At 32.6% G+C, this 23677-nt stretch overlaps 3 protein-coding genes across 10 annotated transcripts; all 3 read right to left on the bottom strand.

Annotated features, from left to right (window-relative positions):
- Window positions 1-9490: 9490 nt before the first annotated feature.
- On the bottom strand, window positions 9491-12437 carry LOC108484575 (mitochondrial carrier protein CoAc2-like). Its single transcript, XM_017788402.2, has 6 exons — window positions 11687-12437; window positions 11170-11255; window positions 10873-11080; window positions 10619-10745; window positions 10338-10522; window positions 9491-10060 (listed from the first exon to the last, which is right to left on the bottom strand). The coding sequence occupies exons 1-6, from the start codon at window positions 11816-11818 to the stop codon at window positions 9923-9925; spliced, it is 876 nt and encodes a 291-aa protein (XP_017643891.1). The 5' UTR covers window positions 11819-12437; the 3' UTR covers window positions 9491-9922.
- A 96-nt stretch (window positions 12438-12533) lies between these two features.
- LOC108485410 (thiamine phosphate phosphatase-like protein) lies at window positions 12534-15106 on the bottom strand. 2 transcript variants are annotated; one of them, XM_017789243.2, is made up of 4 exons: window positions 14804-15106; window positions 14308-14429; window positions 14024-14225; window positions 12534-13245 (listed from the first exon to the last, which is right to left on the bottom strand). In XM_017789243.2, exons 1-4 carry the CDS (start codon window positions 14939-14941, stop codon window positions 12970-12972), a joined length of 738 nt encoding a protein of 245 aa, XP_017644732.1. In that variant the 5' UTR covers window positions 14942-15106; the 3' UTR covers window positions 12534-12969. The 2 variants fall into 2 exon arrangements, with proteins under 2 accessions (XP_017644732.1, XP_052884668.1); XM_053028708.1 differs by having other exon boundaries at window positions 12818-13245; window positions 14308-14424; window positions 14804-14911.
- A 1707-nt stretch (window positions 15107-16813) lies between these two features.
- On the bottom strand, window positions 16814-23219 carry LOC108486694 (probable protein arginine N-methyltransferase 1). Of its 7 annotated transcripts, none has more exons than XM_053028450.1 (13): window positions 22860-23219; window positions 22489-22585; window positions 22307-22352; window positions 21973-22104; window positions 21006-21089; window positions 19971-20917; window positions 19075-19230; window positions 18879-18942; window positions 18647-18789; window positions 17907-17994; window positions 17630-17745; window positions 17339-17489; window positions 16814-17221 (listed from the first exon to the last, which is right to left on the bottom strand). In XM_053028450.1, the coding sequence occupies exons 6-13, from the start codon at window positions 20103-20105 to the stop codon at window positions 17016-17018; spliced, it is 1059 nt and encodes a 352-aa protein (XP_052884410.1). In that variant the 5' UTR covers window positions 20106-20917; window positions 21006-21089; window positions 21973-22104; window positions 22307-22352; window positions 22489-22585; window positions 22860-23219; the 3' UTR covers window positions 16814-17015. The 7 variants fall into 7 exon arrangements, with proteins under 7 accessions (XP_052884410.1, XP_052884409.1, XP_052884411.1 ...); XM_053028449.1 differs by having other exon boundaries at window positions 21002-21089; window positions 22489-22545; XM_053028451.1 differs by having other exon boundaries at window positions 21002-21098; window positions 22307-22585.
- Between the last annotated feature and the right edge of the window lie 458 nt (window positions 23220-23677).

Below are 23677 nucleotides of genomic sequence, written 5' to 3'. Positions count from 1 at the left end.
AATAAGGAAAAAGTCTGCTGTAGATGCTTGTGTTGCAAAGCATGATACCGATGACTCAATTATCATCTGGTTGCATCATCATCGTCGTTCCATTCGGATGAGTGGATATTGGATTCGGGTTGTACCTATCATATGTCCCTAACCGGAGTGGTTCTCGATTTAGTAGAACTAAATGGAGGAGTTGTTTATATGGGCAATGACAATGCTCAGAAAGCTGTTGGGATAGGTTCAATCCAATTAAAGAATCAAGATGGATCAACCGAGTTCTAAGCGATGTTGATGCGTGCCCGGTTTGAAGAAAATCTCATCTCATTGGGAGCCTTGGAATCCAATGGTTCGGTTATTACTATGAGAGATGGGGTTTTGAAAGTGACATCTGGCGACTTGTGATATTGAAGGGCATCGGAAAAATAACTTGTATTACTACCAAGGTAGTACAGATTATTGGAGCGATCATTGCAGACTTCCGGTAACAAAGAATTGGACTCAATGCGGTTGTGGCATATGAAGTTGGGACATGCAGTGAAAAATCCTTGCAAATTCGGCAAAGCAAGGATTGTTGAAAGGTGCAAAGGCTTGCAAATTAAAATTTTGCGAGCATTGTGTTCGGGAAAGCAAAAGAGAGTGAAATTAAGCCTCGCTATCCATAATACAAAAGGTATTTTGGAATATGTTCACTCGGATGTGTGGGGCCTTCCAAAACACTTTCGTTGGGAGGAAAACACTACTTTGTTACTTTTGTTGATGACTTTTCCAGAAGAGTTTGGGTGTATACCATGAGAACTAAGGATGGAGTGCTTAGAGTTTTTCTTAAATGGAAAACTATGATCGAAAACCGACCGGCAAGAAAATCAAGCGGTTTAGAACGGACAATGGAGGCGAATATGAAGTGATCCGTTCTTCGATGTGTGCCAAGAGTATGGTATTGTTCGACACTTCACGATTAGGGATACACCAGCAGAATGGAGTGGCAGAGCGTATGAATCGAACACTTCTTGGAGAAAGTTCGATGTATGTTGTCCAATGTGGGTTGGGCAAGCAATTTTGAAATTTGAGGTCGTGACATATACTGGCCATCTTGTTAATCGTTTTCCATCATCGCATTAGAAAGAAAAACTCCTATGGAGGTATGGTCGGAAAACCCGCTCTGATTATGATTCCTTACATATGTTTGGATCCACCGCATATTACCATGTGAAGGAGTCAAAGTTAGATCCGAGGGCAAAGAAAGCTCTCTTTATGGGAATCACTTCGGAGTGAAGGGATTTCGTCTTTGGTGCTTAGACACAAAGAAAATGATCAGAAAGAGAGATGTTACCTTTGATGAATCGCCACATTGAAAAAGGTAGCAGATAAAGATATTCAGATGAGCGATACTCCACAGCGGTGGAGTGTACTCCAAAACAGTGGAGTTTGAGCAGATGGGGATTTTCCGTTAATAAGTCTAATTCTCCAGCCACAATGGAGGAATTAGAGGTTGAAGAGGTTTTGACCCAAGAACCATTAAGTACACGAACCGATTGCAGGTTGCAAGGCCAAGGAGAGAAATTCGTAAACCGCTTCGATTCTTCGATATGGTGGCTCACGCCCTTCCGTTGTTGATGATGATATTCCTATCACTTATCAAGAAGCAATGCAAAGCTTAGAAAGTGATAAATGGAAAAGCGCCATGGATGAAGAAATGCAATCTCTCTGAAGAACAATACTTGGGAGTTGGCGCAATTACCGAAAGGTAAAAGGCAATCGGATGCAAGTGGGTATTCGCAAAGAAAGATGGATCTCCTAGCAAGAAAGATGTTCGCTACAAGGCAAGGTTAGTAGCTAAAGGCTACGCCGAAGGAGGAATTGACTACAATGATGTTTTTTCCCCTGTTGTGAAGCATTCCTCCATTAGAATTTTGTTGGCCTTGGTAGCACAGTTGAATTTGGAGCTAGCTCAACTTGATGTTAAAACGGCTTTCTTGCATGGTGAGTTAGAAGAGGAGATCTATATGACTCAGCCCGAAGGATACAAAGATGCTGGTGGTAGAAATTGGGTTTGTAAGCTGAACAAATCGCTATATGGATTGAAGCAATCCCCGAGGCAGTGGTACAAGCGATTTGATAGCTTTATGAAAAGCGAATACACAAGAAGCAAATATGATAATTGTGTGTATTTGCAAAAGCTACATGACGGATCTTTCATTTATCTACTCTTGTATGTTGATGATATGTTAATCGCTTCGAAGAGCCAAAAAGAGATAGATAAGCTGAAGGCTCAGTTGAATCAAGAGTTCGAGATGAAAGATCTAGGTGAGGCCAAGAAGATTCTCGGCATGGAGATAAGTAGAGATAGACAGAGAGGCAAGCTTTGTTTGAATCGAAGCAATATCGAAAAAGGTATTACAATGTTTTGGTGTAAATGAAAACACAAAACATGTAAGTACCCCACTTGCTTCTCATTTGAAACTTAGTGCTCAATTATCTCCAAAACGAAGAAGAAAGAGAATATATGGCAAAAGTCCCATATGCTAATGCAATTGGGAGTTTGATGTATGCGATGTGTGTCTGTGACCGACATTTCACAAGTTGTTGGAGTTGTGGCGGTATATGCATGATCTCGAAAAGGACATTGCCAAGTCTGTGAAATGGATTCTACGGTATCTTGAAAAACCGTAGATGTTGGTTTAATTTTGAACAGGATGAAGCACTTGGTCGGGTTTGTAGTCGGATATGTTGATTCCGACTTTCTGGTGATTTAGATAAGCGTCGTTCAACTACGGGTATCTGTTTACTCTTGCGAAAGCCCAGTGAGTTGGAAGTCTACCTTACGATCTCTGATGGTGTGTCTACTACGAAGCGGAATATATGGCGATTCTGAAGGCATTAAGGAGGCTATTTGGCTTAATGGATTGTTGAAAGACTTGGGAGTTGTTCAAAGTCACATTAGTCTATATTGTGACAGTCAGAGCGCTATTCATTTAGCGAAAAATCAAGTCTATCATTCAAGAACCAAGCATATCGACGTAAGATATCACTTTGTGCGGGAAGTCTTTGAAAAAGGAAAAATTCTACTTCAGAAGATTCCGACAGCAGATAATCCTGCAGATATGATGACCAAAGTGGTAACAACAATCAAGTTTAATCATTGTTTGAACTTGATTAACATCCTGAGAATTTGAGCACCTTCAGGTGTATGGCGCTCGAGAGCGCATTTGGAGGCATTACAAAAGATAGCTTTATCGAATTTGGGGAGTTGAAAGAAGTGAAGATGTGATTATCCTAATCAAATCTTCAAGGTGGAGATTGTTGAAAAGTCAAAAATGGTGGGTGGTGGGAGGTGCAATTGGCACCGAAAGAAAAAAAGTGGCAAGCAACTTGTTTAAAGTTGAATGGGATAATTGCAATTTTGGTCCCTAATTTTTTAGGCCATTTGCAAGTTAGTCCACGAGCCTTAACTATAAATAGGCCTAACCATTTCTCATTTCAATCATCCCAACCAATCTTTTCTCTTAGTTTTCTCTCTTCTCCCATTTGAGAATTCTTAAAGAATTCTATTTGTTTGTAATATTTTGGAGATAGTAAAGTTATCATCTGGTGTTAGTGCGAGGACGTAGGTATAATTTACGAACCTCGTTAAAACTCTTGTGTTCTTTCTTGTCCTATTTTCTTTCAATATTTGAGGGTATAATAGTAGTATTTAATTGTGCTATTAAATTACTATAAAGGGATATTCGACTAAGGAAAGACTTGGTATTTAAGAGATCCTTGTGATCCACCTCTCTTCCCAGGAATTGAACTTTGTGTGATTTTTAGTACAATAATTTACACGCTTCGACCTATTGAAACAACATATATATATATAATATGTTAACTTAATAAATATCTAATTAATATCAAATATTTATTTTACATTTGTATCCATTTATTATCCACACATTTGTCATAATTTAATATATTTATTACATAAAACTCTTATAATATAATTATTTAATTAATAAATATCTTTTATAAATAATAAATATCTACTAATAATTAAATATACATATTACAAATGTATGTATTCAATTTATTACACATGTATTTTATAATTACCACACATTTGTCACTATTTTAATTTATTTCATAATATAATATAATATTAATATTAATTAATAATTATAGAAATAATTTAATATTTAAATAAATATCTATTTATTATCAAATACTTGTATTACAAATGTGTATATTTTATTTCTACACTTATATCAAATCATTTCCATACACTTGCCTTTCTTTTATTTATTTATCATATACTATCAATTTAATAATAATAAATACAAGTACTTAAATAATAAGTAAATACATACATGTATTACAAATGTATGTACATTATTTATCACACATGTATTTTATTTTATCACACACTTGGCACTCACTTTGGCTTATTTGCTTATTTAATCCCCTCAATTTTCTTTATTCTATAATTAAACTTTCACACTTCATTCAATTTAATCATTTTATCCATTTATCCTTAATTAAGCTAAATTTACTTCATTAAACTCTAATTAACCACTCGACTAACTTCATAAATATTTTTAATAATTATTTACTAATCTATTTTTTAGAAACGGAGACCCGAAAATACATTTTTCTGATAACCTTAAAATTCAGGTAGTTACAAAAAAAAAGTTTGGGTACCAATCTGGGAGAAGTGAACAAATTCAAGTACCAATTTTATATTTAATATTAAATATAAAAGAAAACCAAAACTTTGAAATAAAAATGAATTGCTGGATATAATTTTTATTTCTCATAAAATAATTTCATTTAACAAAAATATTTTACGACAAATCTCAAAATTATACATGAACTGCAATTTTATATATGAACTTTAAATCGAGCAATTATACACATGAACTTTGATTGTAAATTAATGCATAGATAAAATTTTAATTTTGGTCCAACCATACTCATTTAAAGATAAATATTGTTAGGATAGAAAATATCAAGAGATGAGTGAATTGGTATTTTAAAATTTTCTACAAACTTCTATAAATAGAAAAAAGAAAATGGAAGAAAAGCTTGAATAATTCGATTTATAGTGGTTTGGCCCCAACTGACTACCTCCACTGCATTGGTATACCTCAACCAAGGATTTCTCAATTCACTATATTTAGATTATTATCTTTCAAGGAAAATGTATAACATTTACAATATAATCTCAATCTTTTTCACAGGGTTAAGATTGATCATTCCCCTAATTTTTATAACTTAATTAAAACCCTCTAGCTTTTGTGGCTAAGTTGAAAACCTTTTACAATCTACTTAAGATTTTATACCACAAACACCTTAAATATGCACTTCACAACAAAGAGAAGATTAGCAAACTAACAATGAACCTCTTGTAGGTGTGTGTCTGCAAATTGAAGCTCTAAATACAAAGATGAAAAGGTATTACAATAAGCTCTTGATGAATCTATGTACAAGAGAAAACGAAGCAAATAAAGAATTGAAGACTTTTCTCTTGATCTCTATATGTTCATCTCTTGTATCTTTAAGTACTCCTTATATGTATATCGAACAAGGGAAAATTTTGTGATTGTTTATAGCTGTTGGAGGTATTCCAGATAGACTTGTATCGATACAACTCACAAGGTATATAGGTAGAAGTGGACTTATAGCGGTAGAAGTCTCCTTAAGTATTGGTAGAAGTATGTAGGAATGCTTGGGGTTCTTTCTAACTTGTTTCTATCGGTAGAACTTTCTCCACGTATCTATACAACTTCCTAGACTTGTATAAATGAATTTAAAACACTTAATAACATTTTGGATTGACTCAAAAATATTAGATAAATTAAAACACATTTAAAATCATAGAGATCAAGAGAAACGTCTTTGAAATGCTTTGAAAATGTTTAATGAAATTTTCAATAATTATTTTCACCAAATGACTTAGGAAATATAAATAAAAAATTATTTTAAATATTAGATAAATATAAATATTTATGTATGCAATATATAAACATAAAATGATGCTATATTAATAATTGTGCTAAAATTTATGAGAATTGGATCGAATCAAAATTTCATATGTGAAATTGTAAATTATACTAAATTTCATATATAATTTTAAAATTTATCTCAAATCTTTTAATATATAATTTTAAAATTCGTTATTTATTGAAAGAAATAAATGATTAGCAAAATTCAAACCTTTCCCATTTGTCGTTTACTTGGGGATTTAACTGACGTGCTTACTGGGCGGCTAATATGTTAACTATTCCATTTTTATATCTGAAGAAACTCTAACCTAATTCTTCTTCTTACTTTAAAAACTATGGTTCAAAGGAATTGCTGGTAGACAAATAAATAAATAAATTAGTAATAATAATAAAAACAAATATCAAACTGTTTGACATCTCCCACAATTCACAATGTATCTTTTCTATTTTTCTACTCATTGATTTATATATTATACTAATCGAGTCTTCTCATTATTAAATCTGTTTTAACCGATACATAAAATTTTATATGACATAATTTAAAATAAAAGTTTTAAAGAAAAGTAAGATATTGCCGCATAATTTTTAAAATTAAAAACTTAAAAAGAAAAGAAAAGAAAGTGAACAATAGGTTTTATGAATTCTTTAAAAAAAATTTTAAAAATCAAGATTTTAAATCTATTTTACAATATTTATTTTTAAAATTTTTATTTTAAATTATGTCACGTAATATCTAATGTCTCATTTAATAGTTAAATTAACGGTTTTAGTAATAGAATGACCTTATTGATATAAAATCTATAATTTGAAGATGTAATTAGAATATTTTAAAGTAACGAGAATTGGATGGTGAAATTAAGTTTTGTTTAATAAAATATAATATTTAGAAAAGAAGGAAAGCGGTAGAATATAGTTGATATTGTTGAATGAAATAATGGAGTTGTATGATAGGGTAAAAACTTTCTCCAATTAAACAAGACTTGAATTGAAATTTATTATATATTGTATTGGATAGATAAGTGCCCCCCCAAACCACAAATTGAGAAAAATCAGACTCCTTTTACTTACTTTAAAAAAGAAAAAAAGTAGTAGTTTTGATGTTGTTTTAGGTATTAAATACAGGTTTTGCATTCAAAAAAGGTTTGTTTAATCAAATTTCAGGGTGGAACTGTCTTTAATCACAATCCAAATATACCTAGTTTATAGATATCTTACCCTACTTGCATTTCTCCTTTTCTATTTAAGGAGCTAATGGTGTTTATTAGTGAAAACAACCACATCAACTTATTAACATAATCAAACCAATCTCTCTCATAACATCATCTTTTCTTCTTTTATTTATTATTACACTAAATTTTAGAATTTTTTTTTATTGTGTCGAAATATCATATGTATATCCTCCTTTAGATTATTTTGTATTTCAATTGGGGTTTGCTTGTAATATTTTATATTGAGTTAATTTTAAATTTTGATAATTAAACATGTATTTTGCTTGTTACTATCAATAATATATTACTTATGGTAATATTTTTTATAATCTTTGTCTTAACTTTCTATGTATTTTTAATTTTGAAGACTTTTAATTAAATCTATCCATAAATCGAATGAAATTGTAACTTTTTAAATTAATTTTATCTTAACATAATTTAATTCTTTATTCACGAATATGATAAATAAATAGATTTTATATTTGTACATATAAAAGAATCATTGCATTTCTCATAGTGTATAAAAGTTTTTGGATGTTGATAAGATGCTCCCAATCATCCAATTGCTAAGAAAAGGTATATGTCAATATTTCATGGATTTGATTGCTTAAAAATCATAATCAACTTGCAAATGGAATCTCCAAATCCGCCTTTGTTTTCCCATTTTGGACTAAACCGTGTACAAGGGCTTTGTACTCATCATAAAAATATATATATAAATTGCTAAGATAGAAACTTATTTAATTACCAAAAATAAAGTTTAATGATTTGCTCAAACAAATTGTGATAGTTTAAAGAAAAAAGAAGAAGGAAGAATTAAATGAATTAGTAATTAGAAAGTGGGAAAAAAATGCAATAATTGCAGTGAAATAGGCACCACAAATGTTGCTTTCAATTGAAGGACATGAAGCACTAGCTAATAACATAGGATGCATGCACTTTGCTTCTTTTATCACTTACTTCCAATATTTGACAATAATAATCTAAAGAAAATAAAGAAGGGTGAGATTACATCATACATCATATATAATCTAAATTCTAAAATCAAGAACTGCAGGCCATTGTTGAATGTCTAATGTGCAAACCACTTTCATATCTTTGTTTCTTCAAATAATTTAATGTCACTGATTTTGAAGCATTGGGTTATCATTTACGTGAAGAAAAATGCCATCTTCATGTAATTTTTACATTTTAATAATTCATTTGTATAAATTTTAACATATTCGTTTTTTTTTCCCCTCTTTCGTATTATATTTAAAATGGTTAAGTGTAACTGAAGGAACAGTAGTATAAAAGAGACAGTAGGGCAGCAAATGATAAGTAGCTTTTTAAAGGGAAAAAGGAGGAAGAAAGTGGGTTGCACTTGTATGCCTGAAAAAAAGAAAGGTGGAATTTCTTCACAGCAAATCATTCTTTGACACTAAGCAATTCAATATGAAAAACACCAACTTGAAAAATTTTAAAGAAATTTGATAGTTTGAGTTAATTTTATCGAACTTCTTCAATTTTAAAAATTATTTTAATAAGTAATTTGATTTTTGAGTTAAATTCAATTTTAATTTCATAATTTGAAATAATTTAAATAATAAATGAATAAACATTTATTGATTTCGGTTAATTTAGAAAATGAATAAATTGATTCTTTTAAAATTAAAAAGTCAAAACAATTTTCAAAATATTTATATAAAAAACTTTCAAATTTTGTAAACAAATACAAAAAAAAAATCAAAGAAATAAAAATGATATATTTATATATATTATTTTTGAAAAATTAAAATGATAAATTTGAGATCTTAAATAAGTAAATTAGCAAATCAAGTTTATCACTCTAAATTATTTGGCTCAATTTTCATTACAGTTAATTTGATTCAGAAAAAATCAAATTGAATTAATAAGATAAAATATCACCCCTCAACTTGACTAATTCAAAATTCTTTTATTCGATTCGTTTCATTAAATGCCACCTCTATCATGCAGGATGCTATTGGCTTTATTTCAGCCAATGAAAAACGGCTTGCCATGGAAACCATGACTGGGTTTGTTCTTTTTCCAAAAAGGACCATGTTTGCATTGATTTTTTTTGAAAGTATGATTTCAACAATTAATCCAGAAACCAAAGGTATGCGTTCGGTTTCAATAAGTATGCATGAACCGACCAGCATCAACTATAAATACGCATCTACCCTGAAATGGTCATTTTATATATATATATATATGTGTGTGAATACAAATATCAAATAGGATTAAATAAATCCAAATAACAAACATCTTCAATAAACCAACATGGTTATTTTAGCAGTCAAAAAAGGCAACACAAAAGGATAAAACTAACAAATATGTTATTGAATGAGATTAAATTAATAGCAATTTCACTTTGACTAACGTATATAATATCAGAAAAATATTAGATCAAACATCTATGAAGCAAACCAGAGCCTCTTGGAAGGTTCTCATGCAAGTACATGCAACAAGCTATAATACAAAGCTCCAAAACCCAACAGTGGGAACCTAAAAGATAAGTTGAACCGCATCCATTCCGAATCGATTTCAAATATATGCATAAAATTCGAGTCTCTTGGCATGAAAACTTATCTGTAAGCTGCTCTAAGGCTAACATACAGCTTAAAAGAATGGAATGTACAACTCAGATGGCCTGACTTGATATCCATATTATAACATAAGAGCTTTAAAGGTGAAGTGAAGCTCCTTCATGGCCACTCGAACAATCAATGAGACAGATATTACTTATTATCATGACCGAAGAGATGATGTTCGGGTATTTCTTTTATTTGTTACCACTTCTATCACAGCTTCCTCATGGGATGGAACTTTCAGGCTTGATTTCATGATGTCGTAAACTGTAAAACCAATTGCCACAGATGGTACAACCTGGAGAAAACATACAGAGATTAGTTTAACAAGAAATGATAGATAAAAATGCATGACATTCTTTTCATACTTTCAGGTAGTTGATGCTCAGCCCTGAAAACAATTGCTTCCAGCCTTGACTTTTAGCAATCATAATAAATGTTTCGATTGTTCCTTTCAACTCAGGACTATTAGATGCCAATACCCTTTGGACCTAACAACACAATTCTCATTCATTACATTAAAATTCCTGGTTTGATCACTTTTCCTTCGATGGATTTGAGTCCGAGTAAAATACCTGCATTTGCCTCCTCACGACATCAAGAGGATATGTGAAAGTTTGGCCCAACAGACCAGCTACAGATCCACATACTAGATTCACCATTATGTTTTTCTTCTGCTCATGAGGGACGTGACGCTTCATCTCTTCATAGAAGTAAAACTTCAAACCAGCATACGGGAAGATTCCGTAAAGCGATGGAGCTGAAAATCATCCTCACATATGACTAAGAAAACCCATGATAATGTAACCACCAACACACAATTTAACCGCAGCATGATTAGTTTTGAAATCCATACCAACACCCCGATAGAGACCTCTGAGCCCTGACACTTTGTAAGTCTTGGAAAAACAATCAAGAATTCCTCTGTAAACTTGTTCTCTGTTAACGACTCCCACGACATTAATCCCTGGTGGACCAACAACCTGCTCTAGCAAACGCAACTTGGTCAGACAAACAGAAAATCCCAGAAAGAAGGAGCCAAGCTGAGTGAGTGTCGACACCGACTGCCCCCGCACCTCCTCGGAGCCTCTAGAATATTTCTCTATTTACCTGATAAGCTAATTTAGTCCGAACCAAATCGAGAGGATAAGTAAAAAGCACAGCAGTTCCTCCAGCAAATGATCCAGCAACAAAATCAAGTGCAGGGCCCCTTCCAATGCCAGGAAATCGCTTGATGGTCCATCTACGGTATTGTTCGTAAGCCATATAGTGAAGTGCTGCATAGGGAACAATTCGAGCGACACTAGCACCGTTTCCTCTATAGTCATCTCATAAACTTAGTAAGCAATTAAAGATATATTTCGGGGAAATCCTTCAAGTAAAAAAGCTAATGAATTGGATATCCACCTGTAGAAACCCTTGATGCCTTCTGTTTTAGCAATCTTTTCGATGGATCCAAAGAAGCCTATGCTGCGAAATTCTGCTTTTCTAGTCTGGAACAGAACAACGAATTATAAGTTCATCTGCAAATGCACGGTGAATATCCAAATGTTGCAGGCCCCTGGAAGTTGGCGGCACAATACTGAAATCTACATTCTTACTTTAATAAATTACATATCACTTTGTTATTCCTAGAATGAAGAAGGCTATCAAAATATCAAAATTAAATAATCTCAAAGCCAACATAGTTTTTAGCAACGAAACTTCATTGCATTGACAAAACCAACAAGTTATTGTAAGCTCGAAAATCAATTATGGATGCCAATTCATATAAGAAAGAAAACAAAAAACCAAATAAAAAAAACAGCAAAGAAGAACCAAAGAGTCCAACAAGTACAATCGCGGCTAAGAGCAAATAGTTACACAAAGTAAATCAAGAAGCAATAAATCGAGCACAAACTGTGAAGCATCGAAAAAGAAATACCTGAAACAAAATCTTGACACGCTCAAGTGGAGCAACAGCGGTCTTTGCAAGGCCACCGGCAACACCTCCAGCGACCAATTCCTTTGCAAACAAAGGCATGGACTCTATGATCCCATCAAAGAACAAACCCATATCTCTTTCTCCTCACTTGTTTGCCATTTTAAGCAGATAGAGTGAAAAAAGAGTGATACTTTTCGTAAAAGAAGACGGTTAGTTATTAAAAGAACAGCATGGGTGGGAAAGGAAAAGAGAGAAGAAAAGGGAAAAACTATCTGATGGGGGTCGGTACTGGGTTGGGTTTTATATGTTGTGAGACAAGCGACATTTCAGAGCCTCAGATTCAGAGGAGCACATGTAATGGCCCCTTCGGTTTGGTTTGGTTTGGTTTGGTTTGGTACAGTATAAATTAGATTACAGTTGTGCGAAGGGAAGGGAAGGGAAGGGAAGGTAATTTACTAACAAGTTTTGTGGACCTGCTGGTATTTAATTCCGGAATTATACTGGCTCTTTTATAGTCAATCTTGGCTGTTGGTTTTTTCTTTTTTCATTGGTTCCAACTTGTTTGGTGGCCACTGGCCATTGGTGAGTGACTGTGGAATGAAATGCGCCTATTCTCCTGGTACCTTTTCTGTTTCTTTTACTATCGATGAAAGCAGCTGAAATAATTCATGCAGTTATTTTTAAAGACCCGACGGCTGCGACCTATACTTTGTATTCTCAAATTACGATATTTTCTTAAAAATGATAAAAAAACTAAAATGCCTCTTTCTCTTCTTATTTGTAATAATAATAATAAATACAGAAGTAGGATTGCAAGTTTCTATAGAGATGAAGAGGGAAGTATGAATTCTATGAAAACTATGTATATATAGTCCATGATATTTCCCGAATTAATTCTTTATAATCTTTAACATGTCATCTAAACAACATTATTAGCATTCAAGAATAATGATAAACGACTGAATCAGAACAGATTCTTATAGAATATGTCTGCCTGATCTAATAATTTTTTGCAAACCAAGGTTCTCAGTTATCCACCAATATACCTTAAGTCTGGAAGGTGATTTCCAAACATTGATCCGATATGAAATGAGACAAGAATAAGTTGTGATGAATGTAAACGCCAGAGAATTTTGAGCCTAAGGGATGAAACAAGAATTCCGCATTCATATGGTGTAATTGTAAGTATAGAAGCAATATTAGCACCTCCATGGTTTAAGGCTTTGGGCGAAGACACTGAAATATGGAGCTTGCAATTAGATGAGTTCAATTGAGAAAAAATGTTACAAGATGCTTCGTTCTGAGGATATTCTGTTAATGAGGTGGAGCAAGATTCCTTCAAGCTCTTCACCGTTGCTCCATTCACGAACTTCTGCTTTGACAAAAGCTCGGTCACTAAAAATACAGTTCCATAAAGGGTAGTTCTTCCTTGGCATCACATAATCCTTGTCTCCAAGCTTCAAAGTTGGGCAGTAATCACCTGACCCATCTCCCAGGTAGATAAAATTCTGCCTTTCGCTTTCAGGAGCAGAAGCTTGGTTATTGTTAAGTACTTGACCCTACAATAGAAACCACACAGTGACTATTTAATTCCCAAACTCTTAGATCCTGTAACGTAGTATATAGGAAGCAGTACTGGGAAACTAAACTACAATGCCTTTTGAGCTATTAGGTAGCATTCTAATGAAAACTTAACTTTAAATATTTTAGGGTTACTCTTTCCCTTTTACTAGTGGAACATGGATTACAGCATGCAAAACTAAAACGATTATGGGGGAATGTACTTTGAAGATTTATGATGACTTGGCAAAAGTTAACCACATCAGTTATGCTTAACCACAAAATATGTTACCTAAGCAACCAGATCCCGAATCAACAAAATCAAACTTAGACATGAATAAATCAATCCAATATTTTGCAGACAAATTCCAAGGCATACACATTGGCATCTTGCTTACTTCAGGGAGTAGGAGAATAATGACAGTGCATAAACTTCATGGCCACTACCCAGAAAACACTTTGCATCAACAAATTCAGATGCATTATAAACAAGGAAGAATGAGCATGTATCTTAGCAACTCCATATATTCCCCTTTAATTCTTTCCTGAAACTAGGAGTATCAAGAACATTAACAGAAACGAGGACTCCACAGGCAATATATCCAGCAATCAAAATAAACAAGTCCACGACATGCCTACAAAATGCAAATGCAGAACCAACAATCCTCAAGCTTCACATAAACTAATATTCCAGATAATCAACCAAATTTTCAATCAACATAAAGTAAAAAATTAACGAATTTTCGATAAATATGCTCAATCAGTGAACTTATTTACCTTGCACAAATTTGAAGGACATAGGCTGCACCCATGTGGAGATAAGGTAGAGTCATGATAAGGGAAGATCCTAAGCCTTCCTTCTTCATCTACGAAGGTTGGATTTGTATAGATCTTTGAGAAGCAACCCAACAGATCATGATGCTCCAAAATTTTCTCAATGAAAAACTGATTTGCATCACTAAGTATCCTCAAGTCGCATCTGAAATTCCCCATATAACCAACATTAACCGTAGAGCTTGACAAAGAACAAACCATGAAAAAGGATGTCCAAAAATAACTACCCAAAAGCATGGGCGGCTTTAATGGCGGCAGCAATTCTGGGATGTACCGGAGTCTTTTTCAAGCATTCTGCAATATCGTCAGCAGTTTCCCCTCGGGAATGAAGCTCCTTCATCATCCTATCCTACAAGTAAATTTAAAAAACAAATATTAAGTTCAAGAAACGAGAAAAGCCTCTAATACACTTTTTCAGCAATACTCAGAAAAAGTACAAACCTTTATCACAGTTAACAGTAAATTATGATATCTTAGTGTTTAATAAACACAAATAGCACATTTGATATAAAGCAATCAGCTAAATTTCACAGTAGAGTAAAAACTTATTAGCATGTATTTTAGAAAGCCTATCACTCCAATTTATTCCTAGTGATCAATACATTTAGTTTTACCTCGAAACCTGTGAACGACGATTAAAATGAAGTGTTTACTGTAACTATGAGAAAAGCGAACGGAATGGAAACTGGAAAAAGGAAGTTTTAAATCAAATGCAAAACAAACCATGAGGGAATTCCAAGGCAAGGTAGATCGGAGTTGATGGAAGAGGTCGGAGAGGCCCATCTCCGTCACCACCCAACTGTCGCTGTCCCCGTCTATTAACGTCCGATCAAAGTCAAAGACCACCACTATAGCCGCCATTTTTAGGGGACTCTCCGACACCCCCGCCTCAAATCTGTTGACTATTTGGGGGGTGGGGAGACTGTATCAGATTGAAGTTAGGTACTTGGTCACTAAACGATTAAACTTATCGTCGCCGTCAGTTGTATAAACTAATGTGAGATTACAATTAAATCTTGATGTTGACCAGTCTTGACTTTAAATATGTATTAGTCCCATGCGGGTTTATTATTATTTTTAATAATTACTTTGTACTTACCACGGATTGATTATACATATTTATTTAAAATACATCAAGATTATATAAATATTTATATACTTTTTACATCAAAAACAATAATTTAAATAAAATTAAGATATTTTATTTTAATATTATGGGAAATGAAAACTTGATAATATTAGGTTTTTATTTTTATATTTTAAACTTTGATAGTAATTAAAGAAAATGTGTCTTTACAAAATTACTTTTAGGATATAATAATTTAGATAATCAATACTTATTATTATATAAAAATATTTAAAGGTAGAAAAGAATCATTTAATAGAATATAATTCAAAATAAAAATTATTAAAAATAATAAATAAATGATAATTCTAGATCTTCAAATTTTAAAATTAAAACTATATTTTAAAAATTCAAAATAAATTGTTTAAGTATATATTTGATAATTTTTAAGAAAATCTTGTTTTTGAAAAAGAATCTATATTTTGAATTTTTATATAGTTCTAAAAAAAAAACAAAGCTATAAGAAGAAAAAGTCTACATCCCAAAATGAAAGTTGTAAGTTCTTTTTTAAAGAAAAATAGTATTTATATAGTTACAAAAGAGTAATTATGATTAAAAGATAATTATGATTGATTTATGATTATTGAAAGTAAAAGATAATAAATATTAATATAATATGAAAATTTAATCTAATATATATATTTAAAATTTATTATTATCTAATTATTTTTATTAATTAAATATTTTCTAAATTTTTAAATTTTTTAATTATTTAAATTTAAAAATAATGATTATCATTATCTATTAAAAACTTTAGGGTTGTTTTTACAACTTTTAAAGCTTTTTCAAATTTAAATTTAAAGTATAAAGGAATTAATGACAATTTATTACATTCTTTTTATTTTTAAATTATTATTATCATTATAATTTTTTGTAAAATTATTATTTTTAAATCATTTTAATTAACAATCTTTTGATACTGTTTAATTATGTTTAAAACTTATATATTAAAAGAAAATAATTTTTAAAATTGATAAAAAAATTAGAATAAAAATAGAATAAAATGTAAAAATTGAGAGTGCGCCACTTGGTGTAAATATAAGGTATGTACCTTGTGTATATATATATATATATGATACGATTAAAATATATTTTATTAAATCTTTTTAAAAATTAAAAGGATTTATAAATAATATGAATAAAAGATTAAAAAGTAATATTTAAAATAATTCCCAAGATAACATTTTAAATTAAATTATTATAAGAAATAGATTTTTCCAATAAAAGAGTTTAGAGTAAATTTCAATTATAAATGTATTTTTAAAAGTAAAAACTTAAAATGAGATTTAAATAGAATTTTTTCCTATATAAAAAAACAACAATTATACTAATATTATAATGATGGAACTGATAAGTATTAAAAGTGTTCGCTCGTCATAATTGTATGATACCACAAAATTTTTATTATAAAATATACTTTACAATTTGTTTACCTTACCTTATAATATAGTATATGATGTGGGGATCATGAGAAATGTTATTTAATTCAAGAAATTTTGGTTAAACTTGTGTAAATGTCACTTCTGTAAGATATATGTTTTTGTTCAACGTTTTTGTAAGGAAAGTCTTAACGTATTCTATATGATAAGAAACCACAAGATTCAATATGAAGCATAAATGAGAAGAAAACAGTTGGATTGAGTTAATGAAGTACATGCATCTTATGTGTTTTTCTTTCTCAGGGAAAACCTTTCGAGGAAAAAGAAAGTAGAAAAGGAATTAAAAAATGTTTGGTGAAACGTTTAAGGAACATGCAAACAAGGTCCCCTCCTACAGCTAGTAGTGGTGATGAAATGCTCTGCAACAAAATCAGCGCATCTTATAGAATTGAACTCTCGAAACCACACAACGTCGTCCACTCAATGAATATTTAACCATTATATCAACGTCTCGGGGATTCTTCTTGTTTGGTGCAACAGTCATGCTCCCAATTATTGCCTCCCCTTCACAGATGGTTAACACATCCTCTAGATATAGGACTGTTTGCTTCCAATGGGTAGCTCGTGATCTTGGTCCTGCATTTTGTATTTGCCATTAGCCAAGGCAAAGTTCTTCTAGGCTGGCTTGCTGATTTCTATTCGTAGATAAAATGGAAAGGACAAAGGATAGAGAATTTTGATGTAGATACAAACCTGTAGAGAAACCCATCAATTTGTGGCATTTGGTAAACGAAACATCAAAATATGCAACGAAAGCATGGATGTAATCATCACGCTCTGCAATAAGCTTGAAAGGTGCAGTGAAAGAAGCATCCCCAGGAACCATCTTAGAAATATCCATTGTCTGAAACCAGAAAACCAAAATAAATAATTCAGTTGTACTCCAAACACATTATTTTGTAAAATAATTTCCAGTAAGTGTTCATATATAGATACCCAATGATATATACATACATACAGGAATATGCTTATATATTTTCTCACCTTGAGAAGGTGGCAATTTGTTACAATTTGTTTCTGGTCAACCGTATCAACAAGAGGTTCCATCATAGCTTGCTTTTTTATACAACTCATGTCAAAGCCATAAACATTATTCCAAACTGTAGCAAGATGATGCCATGTAGAAAAGGTGGGGTACATATAAGAATACAAAAAGTTGAATTGAAATGAAACACAATAGAAAAACTCGTTGAAAGTTATACAAATACATATGAACATGAATACCTAGATTTATATCAATTTAGCAGTCTGTTATACTCACATTCGATCTTGTCGTCTTTGTATTCGGCATCCTCAATTGCTGTCAAGTAAAGAGAAGCTTCATCTGGTAGCACAACTCCATCATCAACCTGACACGTGTAAAGGAATAAGAACTTTGATTGTAAAGAATGTAGCATATAAGAACCCAACAAAAATTTTGCTTTCATGAGCAAGAGTAAAATAAATTTAAAAGGCCCAGCCCGTTCACCACATGAAATAATAAGGAAGCAAACTGCGCAAGAGAGCTTGACATGATGATAGAGTTAAAATCTCAATCAATTAACAGTTATAGCTGGAATCTAAGCTACTTTCTGCAAATCATATCATGCAGCGGAGAATTTAACTAATAAAGTAGCTAGCTGCCCCCAACCAAAAAGAGCTTGAGATGATGGCAACTGGAGTATGGGAAAAGGTCAAGAAGACATTGACAATAACATAAGACCAGGCAACACTACTGCTGCCATACTAGAATTTAGATTGGTCGCACAGTGGTATACTGGATATAGTATCACAAGAAAAATACCATATAGGCAGCGAGTCTTCACAACTAAACATAAGCCATACCTGACACATACAGCTCCATAACAGCCATACTAGATTGAATATCGGTTAACATAGCATACACATAAATGATTCATCAAGGAACTTCCTATTACATGATAAAAGTGCAAAAACATATTTCCAACCATGGAAATATTTTGAGTATAAATATTTATGGTATCAAGTATAGCAGCAACTTACAAGCCATTTATCACGGGCATATAACACTGTGTTCAACATATTCTCGAACAATAAAAAGTAACCCATCCACTCAGATATTATAATATCTACTTTTGCAACAGGAAGCTCAATTTCTTCAATCTTTCCTTTCAAGACCGTGACAACTGTAACAATCAAATAATTCTTTGGTAAACAATGTGCTAAAAAGGAGAGGAAGCAATACAAGAAGACACAACAATTTTAAAAAACTCACCATCAGACAAGCCATTTGTTTCAACAATTTGTTTAGCCATGTCAGCCATATGGGAGCATTCAACCTAGGAAAGGGAAAAATATGAACAGCATTTGACAAATAAGAGATAGACGCCAGGAGTGTAAGAATTTGGTCAGACAGATTATTAACAACACATAAAACAGAAACAAAGGAAGATGTAAACTGGAAGTCATACAGCATAAACATGAGCCGCCCCTGCTTTTGCACAAAACAGGGACAAAATTCCAGTCCCAGCTCCCACGTCAAGAACTACTTTGTTCTGGAATAGAAACTTATTCCGATAAATAACATTTTGATATGTCTTGGTTCGCACTACATCTTTAAGCATTTCCTGAAATACAGGGAATGGCAGGTTAACACAGAGGAAAAACATTTTACAAAAAAAGAAGAAATGAAAAAGTTATGCAACCATACCAAGTTCTTCTACTGAAACCAAGAACACAAACGCAGAAATCATTTCCAGAAATTTAAGTAAAAGATTAAGTTAAAAAAAGAAGACAGTTTTTGGATAGTAACTGTGTTGCATAAAGTCATGTATGAGCTTAAACAAAGAGAAAAATTACAAACAACCCTCCAATCACAGATATTCGGCACCCAATAGATCACAAAATAATGGTGACTGAAGCAGAACTATTCCATAAATAAGTCGACAAAAACGAAACAAGATTCAAATGTCCAAGTTGTTGCACACTTACTTCATGAATACCTGCACATACACAAAAGGGGGGGAAAAGATTTAGAGGAAAGTGCTCACTGGAGATAAATAAAAGAATGTATGACTTGAAACATCAGCGAACCCAATGCGCTACCTGATACCGACATGCTAGCCCCATAAACATGCAACCAGTGAACCACAAATTACTTAGATATAAATAAACTATTGAACTCAAAGCTCTAACTTTTGCAAAGATAGAAACTTTCTTCTCACATTCGAACCTTCTTCACAAAAATGTTAAAGCCAACACTAAGAAATCCTCACATTCTCATTGTTTTCTAATCAACAAGAAAAATCAGTAAAAAAAAACTTCAAAATTGAATCTTGGAAAAGAGGATGAGAAGCAGAAAATATACCGAAGTGAGAGTAAGAATCGAAGTAATAATCAGCACTGGTTTTATCATCTTCGCCGTCGCAACCGAAAAACGAAACGTCGGGCTCTCCCATGGAAACATCTTCACTAGCTTTGTCAACGGCGACGATTGAATCATCGAGATTGGAGCTGTTGCTGGCGATTTCCTTGTCGTCGGCGTCTTGGAAGCGAATGTTAGCTCCTTCGAATTTGTTCGAAGAGTTGGTCGAGGTTTGAGTTGTGCTGGTGCTTTTGCGGCGACCCATGTTCTTTTGTACGACCTTTATTAGGGTTTTGTGGAGGAAGAAGCGATGAGAAGATTAGGGCTTTCGTTAGAGCCTTTAGCCTGTGCTTGGGAGGAAGGTGAGCTCCACTGTGGCGTGAGCGCTTTTGCTTGCTTGCATTCTTGCTATGTGTCCATATATTTGCCGGTGGTGGCCTGCCTCCGTTTATTTTTTAAGAGGTACGGGAGTTTCTAAAAAGATTTTTTCTAAGATATCAATCGGCGTCGTTTTACTTATAACTGAAAAGCAATGGCTCCTATTTTTTAAAAAGAAAATTAAACCAAAATCAAATAGGATCATATTTCCAATCAAACAAAGAAATCCGAACCAAACTCCATTTGTCCAAATCTGGTTTAATAGGTTTTGAAATTTATCTTTTCATGATAATGTCTGGTTTTTTATTATTTTAGAAATGGAATATTCATTTCATTTCAATTTGAATAATTACAACATTTTAATTTGTAAATAAAAACAGAACTGAACCAAATAAGTTAAAAAAAAAAAAAGGTAAAGATCCAAACGACAAAAACTGAAAGGGTTGGTTCTTTCCTTTTCAGTAGGCAACCCAAAATGGGTTCTTAAGTCAATTATTCGTCCGAAAGTAGAAAAGTTAGTTACGTTATACACAAGGCTTTGATCGCTTGTGATTAGTAAGCTTTCCATTCACCTGCATCAATTGAAAAGTAAAAGCCGCATCAGGCATTCCACACGCAAGCATAGAAATAAGTTGCAAAATAGATAAAATACGTACTCACAGGGAATGTGCAAGTAATGTCTCACATCCATAAACTGTCTTCAGCTCCCAATTCGAGCAAGGTCATGTCTCTATCTTCTAATATCTGCAGTTTCTATCAGAATAACATGAATGCATTGATTTGGAACCCTTGTGACGACACAAGTCATAAACCTAATGAGATCATGTTTCTCTCGTTCAGATGAGACTAATGCAAATTACAATCACGAAAAGACAAATGGCTGAAAATAATACCCTATCATTTGGAGGTGCAGCATGTCCATAATGTAAAAGACAATTGCACAATAAAAACATAAATATTTTGATGGAATCTCGCATCAATAGTCACTCTCATGTATTAACCATACAAGAAGTAAAACTTCCAAAAATATAAACTGCAATATATGTCTCAAATCATACAGAATGAGAAACTGAGCATCACTTCTTGACATTCAAAATGTTTTCCTAATGGTACATTATACCGGAATTCTATAACAACGATAGCTATAATAGATTTCCTTTCTCGGATGTTTAGTTTAAAAGGTAAATCCTGAACAAATGGGCACGAAAAAACTATTAATGTGCTGTTATTATGCATTGCATGTATTGAACAAGAAATAATCAGAAACTGAGGCACTCCTATTTTCACATCTACTGCAAATGCACGTGTATGAAAATGTAGGTGTGATTGAAACATACTTTCAAACTGATATTCTTTCTTGCCTGCTTTAGTTTTTCTAATAACCTCACAGAATGGAACATAGCAAGTAAAGATTAAATTTTCGTTATTTAGCAATACACTTAGGAAACAGTTCTGCTACAACATCAATAATGCAGGTGAAGCAAAAGAAGATGTAAGAAAGAACGAAATGGCCAAAAAGTAACTTCTAAAACATGTAGAATGACATATTATAGCCGAAATCATTTGCTTATACACGCAAAAACATATATACACAATTGTTGTTCAAGCAATGTACTATAATTATTACCTCAACATGAGCTTCAGAACTTATATCATTGGCAACTTGAATAAGAGTAAGCTCCAAGTCAGACTTGAAGACAGAGCACTCAGTCAATATCGGATGCAAATTTGTCAAATCTGTCTCAAAATTATACATTCCCTAAAAACAGTAGAGAAAAAAACAATATAAGCCTCTAAATAAACAATGCAGCACTTTTACATAACGTCATAAAAATTGAATCAAAGTCGGTGCACTAATTCCGTCTGACAATACAAAAGTACACCAAAATTTGAGAAATAATATGACACTGTTCTAAAGGCAAGCGGCAAATGAGAATAGAATGGTCGGTGAAATGTTAAACCTTGAACTTGGCAAGTTTTGCGAAATTATTGCTATCAGAGTTAAGCCTGTGTAAGAGGAACAACAAGGGTTTCTGTCAAGATTTGAGCAATCTCATCAATATAGAAGGTCATGCTATCCAGTAACCTGTAACCATATACCTTTCCTGCCAACAAGAATGTAAACATAAGAAGCACTTATCACCTGGCATAATGAACACGACAACATCGATAGAATATTTATCCGGAAATAAGACAGTAGCTTTATTTCCCCCAACCAATCAGCATAATCAGCAGGTAACCTAGGTGCAAATAGAATCAATTTCCCAGTTGTAATGTCCTTAATTCAGTAAAAATGGAAGTTTATCAACTTCAAAAGTTTTTAGATTCAATAAGCTCTGGCATCTAAAAAAACATGACCTTAGCAAAGAAAAAGCGTATAACATGAAAATTAACGTAAGAGAAGCAACTTTCTTGCCTAAAATTGAATAGATTATAATTAAATTTTAATTATTGCATTGTACTGAATTATAACTTAATTGAAAGTTTATAAAGAGCAAGGCACGGCCGAAGTACCTGAAAAGCTCAATGTGATCGGTGCAATAGCGCGTTCGCTCTCATCCTCCCTGATCGATCGATTAATCCAAGAAATTTAACATCGAAGAAAGCATGTATGGATGAGAACCAATTAGAAATGAGTGATTCGGCAGTCCCTGAAGGAAGGCGAAGCCACGGAGGGGCCGAGAAAAGTCGGAGAGGTGCCGGCGAAGAGAGTTGAGGAGATTTAGACGGTTGGAAACGTGGAGAACCATGGGGACCTCCGGAGAGGAGATAGACGACGGCTATGTTGAAGCCATGGCAATGGCTTCTTCTCTCATCGGTTTCGCGGTAAATACAACTGAACTAACCTAAGTACCGGCATTTGCTTGAGTATTTTATTTCTTTTTCCCTCGAAAATTCCATTGGGAATACGACACCGTTTCCAAATATGGGCGGTGGATCGTGGATTGGGCTATAAATGGGTTCCTCTGCTTTTTCTTGGATAGCTAATAGTAGCTTAGCTTGTAATACAAGTGGCAAAAAAAATCACTAGTTTAATAGAAAATTAACACTTTTAGACTTTCAAGTTTCAACTTTAAGGAGAAATTTATTTATAAACATATAATCATTGAAGAATACATATGGAAAATTCATAATATGCAACTTAACTATCCAATTGATAAGAAAATATAACTTCAAAAGTTATATAAATATTAATATAAAAATTCATTATTAAATTTAAATAGAAAAATTATTTATTACACTACAAAAAATGTCATTTATTGACGGCCAAAATTTGTCGATAATATAATCAAAAAATTGATTGGTATAACACCTTATGTTTTATATCGATG

The sequence above is a fragment of the Gossypium arboreum genome, chromosome 5 (genome assembly GCF_025698485.1).
Source record: "Gossypium arboreum isolate Shixiya-1 chromosome 5, ASM2569848v2, whole genome shotgun sequence".
In the NCBI taxonomy this organism is placed as follows: Eukaryota; Viridiplantae; Streptophyta; class Magnoliopsida; order Malvales; family Malvaceae; genus Gossypium; species Gossypium arboreum.
The sequence above is the reverse complement of the archived record's forward strand: the minus strand, read 5'-3'. Positions and strand labels throughout refer to the sequence as shown.